At 48.4% G+C, this 14,115-nt stretch overlaps 1 protein-coding gene across 1 annotated transcript in view; it reads left to right on the plus strand.

Moving 5' to 3' along the window:
* The window catches only part of grip2b (glutamate receptor interacting protein 2b), a gene marked incomplete at its 5' end in the record, with an annotated part of 696,297 nt that extends 684,477 nt beyond the window's left edge, over window positions 1-11,820 (plus strand). The window contains 2 exons of the mRNA XM_070895762.1: window positions 3,641-3,787; window positions 10,312-11,820. Of these exons, the coding sequence (XP_070751863.1) occupies window positions 3,641-3,787; window positions 10,312-10,524 (360 nt within the window). The remainder of the gene's footprint in view (window positions 1-3,640; window positions 3,788-10,311) is intronic.
* Window positions 11,821-14,115: the final 2,295 nt, after the last annotated feature.

Raw genomic sequence — 14,115 nt, forward strand, 5'->3', positions numbered from 1 at the left:
GATGGTGTTGAGCTTCTTGAGTCTCTGTTGTGTGTGTCTGAATGAGTGTGTGGTGTGTGTGTGTTTTATGACTGTGTATGTGTGTGTAATAAAAACAGATAATGCTGGAAACACCCAGTAGGTCAGGCAACTTCTGGTTGATGACCTTTCATCAGAACTCTGTGTGGTTGTGTTTGAATGTGTATGTGAATAAGTGTGTGTATTAGTGAATAATGTGTAGCAGTGTATATAAGTCTGTGTGTGCATATGTGTGGAATGTGTTTGTATGTTGTGTTTTGAGTGTATATTGTGTGTATGTTGTGAGTGTATTGTGTGTTTGTGTGTGTTGTGTGGTGTGTTGTGTTAAGTATGTATTGTGTGTGCATGTATTGTGTGCGTGTGTGTGTTGTAAGTCTTCTGTACATCGTCCATGCCTCTGATCCATACAGGAGGGTGGGTATTACTACAGCCCTCTAGAGCATGAGCTTTGTGGTAGATTTGAGGGCCTGGTCTTCGAATACTCTTTACCTCAGGCGGCTGAAGGCATCACTGGCACACTGGAGGCAGTGTTGAATCTGCGCATCAATGTCTGCTCTTGTTGATGAGACTCCCAAGGTATGGGAAATGGTCCACGTTGTCGAGGGCCGCGCTGTGGGTCTTGATGACTGGGGGACAGTGCTGTGCGGCGAGGACAGGCTAGTGGAGGACCTTTGTCTTACAGCTGTTAAGCGTAAGGCCCATGCTTTCATATGCCTTGGTGAATACATCGATTATATCTTGGAGTTCAGCCTCAGAATGTGCCCAGTCGCAGGCGTACTGTAGCTCAATGCCAGAGCCTGCAAGATCCTGCAAATCCCCTGGAAGGGACAGGCGCACTAACATCAGTGTCCTCGTCCAGGCTAACATCCCCAGCATTGAAGCACTGACCACACTCGATCAGCTCCGCTGGGCAGGCCATGTAGTTCGCATGCTAGACACGAGACTCCCTAAGCAAATGCTCTATGCAGAGGTCCTTCACGGCAAATGAGCCAAAGGTGGGCAGAGGAAACGTTACAAGGACACCCTCAAAGCCTCCCTGATAAAGTGCGACATCACCACTGACACCTGGGAGTCCTTGGCCGAAGACCACCCTAGGTGGAGAAAGTGCATCCAGGAGGGCGCTGAGCTCTTCGAATCTCAACGCCGACAGCGTGAAGAGGTCAAGTGCAGGTAGCAGAAGGAGAGTGCGGTAAACCAGTCCCACCCAACCCTTCCCTCGGTGAATATCTATCCCACGTGTGAGAGAGTCTGTGGCTCTCGTATTGGATTGTTCAGCCACCAAAGAAGTCACTTCAGGAGTGGAAGTAAGTCTTCCTCGATTCCGAGGACTGCCTATGATGATGTGTTGTAGGTGTGTGTGTGAATGTATATTGTGTGTGTTGTGTTAAGTTTGTATATTGTGTGTGTGTTGTGTGACTGTGTATTGTGTGCGTGTGTGTTGTGTTGTGTGTGTATATGCACACACAACAAGTGATCAGGAAGGCCAATGGTATCTTGGCGTTTATTGCAAAGGGGATGGAGTATAAAAGCAGGGAAGTATTGCTACAGCTGTACAGGGTATTGGTGAGGCCACACTTGGAATACAGCATGGAGTTTTGGTTTCCATATTTACGAAAGGATATACTTGCTTTGGAGGCAGTTCAGAGAAGGTTCACTACATTGATTCCAGGGATGAGTGGGTTGACTTATGAGGAAAGGTTGAGTGGTTGGGCCTCTACTCATTGGAATTCAGAAGAATGAGAGGTGATCTTATCGAAATGTATAAGATTATGAGGGGGCTTGACAAGGTGGATGCAGAGGGGATGGTGAAGACTACAACTAGAGAGCATGATCTTAGAATAAGAGGCCGCCCATTTAAAACAGAGATGAGAAGGAATTTCTTCTCTCTGAGAGTTGCAAATCTGTGGAATTCGCTGCCTCAGAGAGTTGTGGAAGCTGGGACATTGAATAAATTTAGGACAGAAATAGACAGTTTTTTAAACGACAAGGGGATAAGGGGTTATGGGGAGCAGGCAGGGAAGTGGAGCTGAGTCCATGATCAGATCAGCCGTGATCTTATTGAATGGCGGAGCAGGCTCGAGGGGCCGTATGGCCTACTCCTGTTCCTATTTCTTATGGTGTGTGAGTGTGTATTGTTTGTGTGTATGTGTGTGTGTGTGTTGTGACTGTGTGTTAGTAAGAGTATGTTGTGAGTGTGTATTGTATGTATTGTGTGTGTTGCGAGTGTGTGTTGTGAATGTGTATTGTGTGTGTATGTGTAGGAGGTACAGTATTTTGACCCTGAGAGTCAGCATGCACTTCCAGCCTAGTGACACTGGGTGGCAGCACAGGAAGGTGTAAGCTCAAATAACAGGGATTCAGCGCAAGGTTGCACTTGACATTGTGATAATTTAAAGGAAAAATTAAAACTTGAATGTAATGATTGTATTTGACATAGAAGATTGTGTTGATGATCATATCGATATTGACACAATTGGACCCTGACTGGCTGAAAAGTGAGTTTTCAGACAACAAAGGCCTTTTTAAAATGTATTTATCGTCTCCAAAATGTAGAATGGCAGATAATGCAGGCAAGCAACATTGAAAGATCACAAGATGGATGAAGGCCACTCAATCCATTTAATTCATTTAAAACAACCCTACACTCGCCCCATTGCCTCATCAAGCTGTTTCTAAAATGATTCCAGGGTTTTTCACTTCCTCGAATCGAGGTCCATTGCAGGTGTTGAGGTCTCCCAGTGTGATGATGAACATCCCGATACTAGTCCTAAACTACCTGGGGCCAAATTGCCCCTTCCGATGAGGCCTCTGCCACGTTGGCCCAACAATTACACCCCCTGGGTTCGGCCGGGACACCAACATGCAGCCCAGCACTCCCTCTTGGGTGTCAAGCCGCTGGCCCAGCCGAAACCCTCCGTGATGGCCCAGTGTTTGCCACTAAAGTGGCTGCAGAGTTCGCAGTGGCCCTCCCCTGAAAGGGAGAGATGTTGTGACGCGACAATGCAATGACATCATCAGCGCAGCGCTGACGACTGACATCATTGGCTACTCCGCCCTGCCCCCACTCACGCCCGCTAGTGACGGCCACTCCACGCTGTGATATATTCACAGAGCACAAGCACACACAGCTTCCAACATGGCATGCAGCTCTCTCGGAAGCCTCCGGAAATCTGCCTGGTTCACTTTATTACTAACTATGCAATTGCAGTACACAATACGTCCACATCCACAGTGTGGAGCTACAAACATTACAAGCTTCCAGACATTACACACGCCACCCCACTTCCACCCCCATGATGAGGTCACTTCTGCTCTACTCAAAAAAAAACCCCGAAGTGCTGAATTTCGATGGTTAGGCCGCCCCAATGCAAAGGCCGACCAGCACACATTGAAACCGGTAGGTGCGCCTCGTTTCGGGCAATGGGCAATTTCGGCCCCCCTGACTCTAGTTTGAGCCAGTGTCCCCTTGCCTTACTCCCTACTGTTTAAATTAAAGTGGAAATCCGGGTTAACCATTTCAGCAGCGTTTGCTATCCTACACACGGAAAGGAATACTGTACAATCAATTAGGTTTGTCTTTTAAAACATTTGTTTCCTTCAAATGACGGCATTCTTTTCTCAGATCACAATCCACAAGCTCTCCGAGAATGAAGACTTTGGTTTCAGTATCTCCGATGGCCTTTTGGAGAAAGGGGTTTATGTCAACTTGATCCTGCCAAATGGCCCTGCTGATGGCAGTGGACTCCTGCCCTATGACCGGATATTACAGGTAAGAAGGAAAGGCTTGCAATTCTATAGATCCTTTCAGGACATCTCAAAGTGTTTTATGGATAATGAAGTACTTGTGAAGTGCAGTCACTGTTGTAATGTAGGAAACATTGAGCTTGATCTGCCATTCAGTTAGATCCTGGCTGCTCTGTATCTTAACTCCATTTACCCGTCTTGGTTCCATATCCTTAATTCCCTTATCCGGCAAAACCATTTTAATTTTCAGTTGACCCCCAGCCTCAACAGCTTTTTGGGGGAAGAGAGTTCCAGATTCCCTTTGTGTGAAGAAGTGTTTCCTGATTTCACTCCTGAACGGCCTATCACTAAATTTAAAGCTATGCCCCCTTGTTCTGGACTTGCCATCAGAGGAAATAGTTTCTCTCTATCTACCCTATCAGCTCCTTCATTCACCTTAAACACCTCAATGCGATCACCCCTTAATCTCCTATACTCAAGGGAAACAAGCCTAGTCTATGCAACCTGTCCTCATAATTTAGCCCGTCATAATGTTGTCTTCAAAATAGTGCCATGGGATCCTCTGAGAGGGCCTCAGAATAACGGCACCTCCGACACTGCAGCATTCCCCCAATATTGCACTGGAATATCAGGCAGGATTTTGTGCTCAAGTCTCTGGAGTGGGACTTGAACCCACTGAGCCATGGCTGACACCAAGGGAGAATCGATCTTGGGCAGAGAACATCCTTCTGATAATGGTGCAAGGGCAAATCGTTCGGTGGCGCAGTCGGCAAATGCATTGCCCTGCGTGATATCGTTGTGCGCGGACCAGTAAGGTCCCAGGATAGACTGGGTTCTGCAGGGACAGTGGTAGGGGTGCTACATTGGCCTAGCACTCGGGTTAAAATCACACAGGGGTTCCCGCTCCCAGTAACTACCAGTGACCTGAACTGGAAAGTTTGCATGTCTGGATGCCGGGATCAGGCAATGCCACTCATGGTAGAACAGCCTACCAACACCTATCTGCCTGGGCCCACGTATGAAGAATGTCAGTTTAGACAAGGTGCCAGTGCTCAGTTCCTATGGCTCCCTGACGAGGAGAGGGAAGAAAAGTGGAACTAAGGAAAATATTTCTCTAGATTTGTTCTGAGGCTGTGGGCGTCGCTGGGCATTTATTGCCCATCCCGAGTTGCCTGAGAAGGTGGTGGTGAGCCGCCGCCTTGAACCGCTATAGTCCGTGTGGTGACAGTGCTCCCATGATGGTGTTAGACAGGGAGTTCCAGGATTTAGACCCAGTAATGATGAAGGAATGGAGATGTATGCCCAAGTCAGGAAAGTGTGTGACTTGGAGGTGCTGCTGTTCCCATGATGTCGCTGCTCTTGCTCTACTTTGTGGTGGAGGTCACAGGGCTGGGAGGTGTACTCACAGTAAAGCTGGCCCATTGCTGCAGTGCCTCCTGGTGATACAACATACTGCATATACTGGAATGACGAGGCTGGATATTGAGTCCAGCAACTGGCGTGCATTGCCCTGGATGGTGCAAGAGGATTGAGATACTTTTGAGGGAACGGGAGCTAAGCATTTGAAGCATAGGGAGATAAAATGCTATGGTGAGAGAGCAAGGCAGTGGGATTAAAGATTTTGCTAGTTGCTGTACTGAGTGTAAAGGAATTATGCTGACATTTGTAACCATTGGAGTTTTAGCTTTCACAGTTTAAGTGTATATTAACTAACTGACTAATTTGTTTCATTCAGAAAATTAAATAGAGGTTAATATGTCCTTACTATACCGTATAAATGCAAACGAGGCTCATACTTGAGAAAAGATTACTTTGTGATCAGTTACCTTTATTACCAAGACCTCAAGAGGCAGACGGTGGGTGGAGCTTCCCCTTTTATACCGGAAAGTCCAGGTTAGGAGTGTCTCCCACAAGTTCGCCCCCTGTGGTCAATGTTCTCAAGGTATCCAACTTAGGTCAGCTTATACATGGGTTACAATGACAGTTGAATACATGACATCACCTCCCCCCCAAAGTCTTATTGGGATCACAGGTTAGGTCTCTCTGGTGGTTTACGCTCCTGAGTTGGGGCTCCGGTTGTTGGGCGCTGGCCTGAGTGTCTGCTGTTTGCGGTGCCTCAGGCCTGTCCAGACTGCCACAGTGACTGGGCTCTCCTCCACTTGGTTCCGGTGTTCGGTCACCTGTGGTGGAGTAAACTCTATGTCGTGTTCTTCCTCTGCTTCTTCTATGGGGTTGCTGAACCTCTTTTTAGTTTGATCCACGTGTTTGTGGCAGATTTGTCCATTGGTAAGTTTAACTACCAAAACCCTATTCCCTTCTTTGGCAATCACAGTGCCTGCAAGCCATTTGGGCCCTGCAGCGTAATTAAGGACAAAAACAGGGTCATTGACATCAATACATCGCGCCCTCGCATTCCTGTCATGGTAGTCACATTGTGACTGGCGCCTGGTCTCAACAATTTTTTTCATAGTAGGGTGTATAAGGCATAACCTGGTTTTGAGCGTCCTTTTCATTAGCAGCTCTGCGGGTGGAACCCCTGTGAGTGAGTGTGGTCGGGATCTATTGGCCAACAGGAGGCGTGATAAGCGGCTTTGTAGGGAACCCCCTTGGATTCTGAGCATCCCCTGTTTGATTATCTGCACTGCTCGTTCCGCCTGGCTGTTTGAGGCCAGCTTGAACGGTGCCATTCTGACATGGTTGATTACATTGCCTGCCATGAAGTCCTGGAATTCAGTGCTTGTGAAGCACGGGCCATTGTCGCTGACCAAGATATCCAGTAGACCATGGACGGCGAACATTGCCCGCAGACTTTCTCGCGTGAGAGAGGATGTGCTTGAATTTAAAATGGCACACTCAATCCATTTTGAGTAGGCGTCTACTACAACCAAAAACATTTTTCCCATGAAAGGATCTGCGTAGTCCACATGGATGCATGACCATGGCTTGGCGGGCCAGTATCAGGGTCTAAGGGGGGCTTCCCTGGGTGCGTTGCCCAGCTGCGCACACGTGTTGCACCTGCGAACATAAAGTTCCAGGTCTGCATCTATTCCTGGCCACCAAATGTGTGACCTGGCAATTGTCTTCATCATGACAATGCCCGAGTGCTCATTGTGAAGCTCTCTGATAAACACCTCTCTGCCCTTTTGGGGCATGACTATTTGGTTTCCTCATAGTAGGCAATCGGCCTGAATCGAGAGTTCATCCTTGCGTCTATGAAACGGTTTAAACTCCTCAGAGCATGCCCCGTATGTGGCTGCCCAGTCCCCATTCGGACACATTTCTTAACTAAAGACAGTAGCTCTTTATTTGTCCAGACTTTAATCTGACGGGCTGTCACAGTTGAGCCTTCGCTTCCGAATGCTTCAACAGCCATGACCACCTCAGCATCATGCTCAGCTGCCCCCTCAGTGGTGGCTAGTGGTAGCCTGCTGAGTGCATCGGCACAGTTTTCAGTGTCCGGTCTGTGCCGAATTGTATAGTCATAGGCGGCTAACGTAAGTGCCCACCTTTGTATGCGGGCTGATACATTCGCATTTATGGCCTTGTTGTAGGCCAAAAGGGACGTTAGGGGTTTGTGATCTGTCTCCAGCTCAAATTTCCTGCCAAACAGGTACCGGTGCATTTTTTTTACTGCATATACACATGCTAGCGCTTCCTTTTCTACCATCCCGTAGCCCCTTTCTTCCCGGGACAGACTTCTGGAGGCATAAGCTACCGGCTGTAACTGACCATTGGCATTCACATGCTACAACACACACCCGACCCCATAGGACGCGCATCACACGTTAAAACTAGTTTCTTACACGGGTCATATAACGTGAACAGTTTGTTAGAGTACGCAATTTGTTATGCTCCATCAAAAGCCCTTTCCTGGCTGTCCCTCCAGACCCAATCATGCCCTTTGTGTAGCAGCTCTAACAGCGTGCTCAATTTGGGAAGAAAGTTGCCAAAATAGTTCAGGAGCCCCAGGAACGAACGCAGCGTGTTACGGGGTCTGGATGGTCTCTGGATCGCTTCCATTTTGGACACAGTAGGTCTGATCCCGTCTGCTGCTACCCTCCTCCCCAGGAATTCTACCTCTGGAGCTAAGAAGACGCACTTTGCCTTTTTCAGTCGCAGCCCTACCCGGTCCAGTCTGCGTAGCACCTCCTCCAGGTTGTGGAGGTGTTCTTCAGTATCGCGACCTGTGATGAGGATGTCATCTTGAAAAACCAGCGTCCTTAGAATCGACTTGAGGACGCTTTCCATATTTCGCTGAAAGATTGCGGCGGCCGAACGAATCCCGAACGGACATCTGTTATACTCAAACAACCCCTTGTGTGTCGTGATGGTGGTCAGCTTCTTCGACTCACTCGCCAGCTCCTAGGTCATGTAAGCTGAGTTCAGATCCAATTTTGAAAAATGTTTGCCACCAGATAGCGTCGCAAAGAAATCCTCCGCTCTCGATATCGGGTACTGGTCTTGGAGTGACACTCGATTGATGGTGGCCTTGTAATCGCCACATATCCTGGCTGACCCATCCGCCTTGAGCACCAGCACGATCGGGCTCGCCCAGTCACTGAATTCGACTGGCGAGATGATGCCTTCCCTCAGCAGACGGTCCAATTCGCATCCTATCTTTTCCCACATCACGTACGGCACCGCTCTGGCCTTGTGGTGTACTGACCTGGTGTCCGGGTTTATGTGAATCACTACCTTGGTCCCCATGAAAGTGCCGATGCCGGGTTGAAATAATGAGTCAAATTTGTCCAGGACCTGTGAGCATGATACTCGCTCCACAGAAGAAATTGCATTGACATCGCCCCATTTCCAGTTCATGACAGCAAGCCAACTCCTCCCCAGTAGTGCAGGACTGTCCCCCGGGACAATCTGGAGTGGCAACCTGTTCTCCGAATCTTTGTGGGTCACGACTACCATGACGCTGCCTAGCACCGGAATGATCTCCTTTGTATATGTCCGTAGCAGTGCGTCAATCGGCAATAATTTTGGGCTCCTGGCCTTGGACATCCACAACCTTTCGAACTGTTTGATACTCATCAGGGACTGGCTGGCCCCCGTGTCTAGCTCCATTAATACTGGGATGCCATTGAGGAGCACTTTCATCATTACCGGTTTTACACGCACCGGCGGCGAGAAGGGCAAAGTGTTCCAGACATCATGGCAGATCTCAGGCGACTGGCGAGCCTATGTAAGTTCCCAGATGCATGCAGAGCGGAGATGCAGCGAGACCTTTTTATTGAGGGCATCGGGCACGCTGGGGTTTTCAGGAAACTGATTGAGACCAAAGACTTGACCTTGGAAGCGGCGGCTATGATAGCCCAGACAATTATCTCAGGGGAGAAAGAGACCAGAATCATTTATGGCAAAAATCTTGATTCAAATGCGGCAAACGACCAGGGAGTAAACATTATTAATGCAGCACACAGTTCTCTAGGCAGACAAGGGTAATCGGACATGCCCCAGCATGCAGTCGAATCCAAAGGGGGAATTCAACAGAGACATTGGCTTGCTGAACGGCGATTCATGCCATCGCAATGGACAATGCAGCCAGTAATGGGGCCATCAACACCTGTTAATGGTGTGCTTAAGGACAGTCAAAGACGATCGACTGGTAATGGACCTTTTGTTTCCAACAATGGGGCCTCCAGCTCATGCTGGAGGTGTAGAGGCAAACACCCAGCCACAGCAATATACCTGCAGAAACTGCAACGTCAGCGGTCACTTGGCGCGTATGTGCAGGAAGCAGGTTGATGTACGAGGGGGATGGGCCCGATGTAAGCCCTATGAGGCCAAATGAATACTGGGGGCTGAAGTTCAGCAAGTTCATGTGGAGCACATATACAGTTCATTTACCAGGAATCACATCCTCCTCGTCAATAATATGTCCTTACTGTACAGTATAAATGCACACGAGGCCCATACTTGAGAAAAGATCACTCTGTGACAGTTACCTTTATTACCAAGACCTCAAGAGACAGACGGTGGGTGGAGCTTCCCCTTTTATACCGGAAAATCCAGGTTAGCAGCATCTCCCACAAGTTCGCCCCCTGTGTTCAGTGTTCTCAAGGTATACAACTTAGGTCAGCTTATAAATGGGTTACAATGATAGTTGAATACATGACAGAGGTGTTCAAAAATATGAAGGGTTTGGATAGAATAGATAAGGAGAAACTTCCAGTGACAGGAGGGTCAGTAACCAGACGACACAGATTGAAGGTAAATGGCAAAAGAATCAGTGGGGAGATGATAATTTTTACCACAGCAAGTTATGACCTGGATTTCAAGCAGATTCAGTCAAAAGGGAATGGGATAAATAGTTGAAAAGTAAATACTTGCAGGGCTATGGGGAAAGAGTGAGGGAGATGGGAATAACTGGATAGCTCTACCAAAGAGCAGGGACCGACACGATGGGCCGAACAGTCTCCTGTGTCAGTTCCTCCCTTGCACCACTCGCTTGTAAAACACAGATTGAGGTTTTGGAACAGACCATCCAAGCTTTTTAATGGGGGAAGCGGGCCCGGTAAAATGTTAATGTTCTTCCGCCGACAGGTGAATCACATTCGGACGAGGGACTTTGACTGTTGCCTGACGGTGCCGCTCATCTCGGAGTCGGGGGACAGACTGGACTTGGTGGTCAGCCGGAATCCACTGGCGCTGACCACACGCACCAGGTCCGAAGACTACGACGGATCGCGGAATGGCCGCCATATCCCGCAGCGTGCGGAGGACAGAGACACCAGGAAGAACACGAGGACACTGTGAGCGGGACAGACGGAGCCACCCACAAGCTGTGAGACAATTTCCAATGGTGCTACCCTCCTCTCCAATTGCACAGTACCCGACTGCTGTCACTTAGCGCTTGGCAATCCCGGTCGCAGCTGAACTGCTCCGCACAGGAGGAGCTAAGCATCTCCAGTCCCACCATCGATTGTCCGCACTCCCCCCACCCACCCCCCCATTAGGGGTCGCCAACCCTGTAGGATTGTCATAGAGTCTCTAGGAATTCCAGGTTAATCTCCACCACTGCCAGCAAACCCGGGAGAACAGTGAGAGGAGCATTTAAAAAAAATATTTATGAAAATATTGGAAATGGAGAATGGTTTGACCGGGTGGGGCAGTTGGAGGCAGGAGGTCATGTGATTAAACCTCCAGGGATGTGACCAACCAGAGTTAGCGATCCTCACCCTCTCCTTCCCCTGCAGCTGCCCTAATTGGTTGCATAATAACAGGACGGTTTCACTTTATTTAAGTCCTTTCCTTCCAAAATATTTTTGTTCCCCTTTCACTCTTCATATATATATATTTTTTTTAAATACTCCGGGAAACCTTTTCTGGATATTTTAAGTACATCAGCTACAGGTTGAGGCTTTGTGGTAAGTGTGTAGGCCTCATGCCCTCAGACCAGGACCTTTCATCAGTTCTCAGGGAGGGTGGATAAGAAGGCCATATAGACAGTGGAGGAAAGTAAGCAAAGGACTTAATGGGGTCGATTTTAACTGAACGTAACTTTACCGCCCGACAAAGAGGCCAGTGACATTTTGAAAGGGGCCTTCCACTGGGCGGCCAAAGCATTTGTCTGAAACAAGCGATCAGTAGCTTTCCCGTTAAGATCAGGGTCCTAGTGACGTAGATTGGACCCAATTGTAATTTTACGAGTGCTCCGCCCGACTGTACTGATGCCCAATCAGGATTTTGTGTGTGGAGTGGGATCGAGCAGGAGTTCTCCTCCTGGCTCCACACAAACGCCGCAGGTCTCTGCCGTCCCAGCCTCAACCCCCCCATGTTGGTGTCGCCCCACCCCCTTCCAAGCACCTACCTCTGCCTGCGTCCCAGCACGCTGACATTTCTGAGGTCGAAGGGCAGCGAGCCACACTGGGACCTCTGCTTGGCGACCGTGCCTCACCCGCCAAATTTTAAATGAGGCCGGGGACCTCAAAATCGCGAGGGGCCTCTTCGGCATCGGAACTGGAGGTCAGCCAAAGGTCAAAATTGAGCCCGGTGACCCCTCCATTTACTCCCAAGGATTGGTGGGGAGTGTCGCCCTTCCCTGATACTGGGGATGTCTGGCAGGGCGGCGAATGCAATATTGATGCACCTCCCATTTTATTGCTGCTCTCGGGTAGGGAGGTAGGGGTGAGGGTAATCACAAGAGACAATCTGAGTGGGAACTCCCTTTTACTCTGAATGAAGTTGAAGCACAATTAATGTAACTCAGATAGGCCAAGCCTTGCACTGTGAGGCTGATGTGGTGTGTGTGTGTGTTTTTACATGTAAATTATGCATCATTTGTGTCCTAGGATGTCAAGTGTTTTAAAAAGAGAAAGAAATTGCACTTCAATAGTAAATTGAAAACCATTCACTGCTAAAATCATCTCGAAGACTTCCTGTCCGCCATTTTATTAAGGAAGCCTCAGACATTGTATCGTAGGAGGAGGTGACGGGGGTCCCGGTGCGTTCACTGTCCCTGCACAGTCTTCCTCTTGGGCCGGGTGTTCTCCCTTCATCTCCCGAAGGTGCTGACTCCCGCCGGGGCGCGGGTTCCATGGCAACCAGGTGCCCTCCAGTACATTGCCCGTTGTCCCCGCCTGAGCCCGGTGACTGCCCAATGTTTGCACCTGCACATGCTCAGTAGGGGGGAGCGGGGGGGATGGTGGGGGGGTGTCACCGGCTGATGTTCAGGAGGGGCCAAACCCCAGACGATTTCCTCTCCTGACCTAGGGCCACTGAAACCGATTGTCGCCCCCGTACCTTGGCCTTTTCTTTTATTCATTCACAGGATGTGGGCATTGCTGGCCATGCCAGCATTTATTGCCCATCCCTAATTGCCCGTGAGAAGGTGGTGTATACAGTTAAGAGTGAACCACATTGCTGTGGGTCTGGAGTCACATATAGACCCAGACCGGGTAAGGACAGCAAATTTCCCTCCCTCACAGACATTAATGGACCACATTAGCGAAGCAGTCCGGTCGTTGCATGGTCACCATTACTGATACTAGCTTTTTATTCCAGATTTATTTAATTGAATTTAAATTCCCCAGCTGCTGTGGTGGGATTTAAACTCACGTCTCCAGATCATTAGTCCAGGCCTCTGGATTACTATTCCAGCAACAGTACCCATACCAAAGTTAATGTTTGAAATTTGGCAATTCTGTTGTGAATCGATTCCAGGTGAGGTGACTTCAAACAGTACCCACTCCCCTCACCCTTGGGGCACCCACTCCCCTCACCCTTGGGGCACCCACTCCCTGCACCCTTGGCAGGGGTTCTGCAATTGGCCTCAGTGTCCTCTGAACTTATGAAACCACAATGGAAGCTGTTCCTGATCTCTATCCAGCCACTCCTGCTGGAAAGCGCAAGTGGGCTTGGCTGCGAAGGCCTCTGCATTGGAATAGCTTTCTGCTGTTCCCTGTCCCGGCTCACTTACAAAGAATGGCCACCAGAGAGTTTGTGAAATGCACTCCTGCAAGTTAGTGGCCTCAGAAGAGGAAAAGCTGGGTGGGGAGAGAGTGGGTGAATAGCTGAAAACCTGTCCATGTTCATCAACAGCCTCAGTCCGCCATTGTGTAACAGTATAGATTCCCCACCTGAAGTCTTGTTAGTCTAATAGCCATTTTGTCACACTGCCCCACTCAGTCTCCATGATGTCAGAATCTCTTTCTTTAATCAAAATGTCTTTTGATGCCATCTCTGCCCGATTGCAATGTGCTATACTTATGTAAGATATTGTTCAAAATCCAAACTATTGCCAGGGAGAGAAAAAGCTTCTCATGTTAATTGCCAGTAATTTGAAAAGTTATTGATGGAAACTAATTTCAAAAAAACAAAAAGGCTTGAAAATGTACCCTGTTCTGTTTGGAGCAACAGTACCTGTTAATGGCTTTTGAACTGATGCATCCTTAAACTTGTATTTTTAAATGTGTAATATTGAATGGTTTATGCTGTATGCCCTCGATATTATTTTTCTATAAATTTTTCTTAATCGCTTGTTATAGCACAATGTGACAGACTTAAATCTTTGGTCCCCAGTGGGATATATTGTTAATATATTTCTGTAAGAAAGGAATTGAAATGAACAGTTTTTTAAATGCAATAAAAAATGATGGAGGTTGTTCAGTTTAGAATGTGTAGTTTTTCATTCCAGGCACTCAATGTAGAATGCAGATTAAACCAGCTTCTGTGCCACACACAGGGTACAACTGGCAGTGTTTCTTGTATCCCAGTGCCGATCTTGTTTGTGTACATTACACACAAGGTAGAGTTGGCAAAATGTGTGTCATATCCCAGTGCCAATCCTGTGTGTGTACAGGGAGAGTTGGTACAGTGTTTCTCATATCCCAGTGCCGATCTTGTGTG

The sequence above is a fragment of the Pristiophorus japonicus genome, chromosome 12 (assembly GCF_044704955.1).
Source record: "Pristiophorus japonicus isolate sPriJap1 chromosome 12, sPriJap1.hap1, whole genome shotgun sequence".
NCBI lineage: Eukaryota > Metazoa > Chordata > Chondrichthyes > Pristiophoridae > Pristiophorus > Pristiophorus japonicus.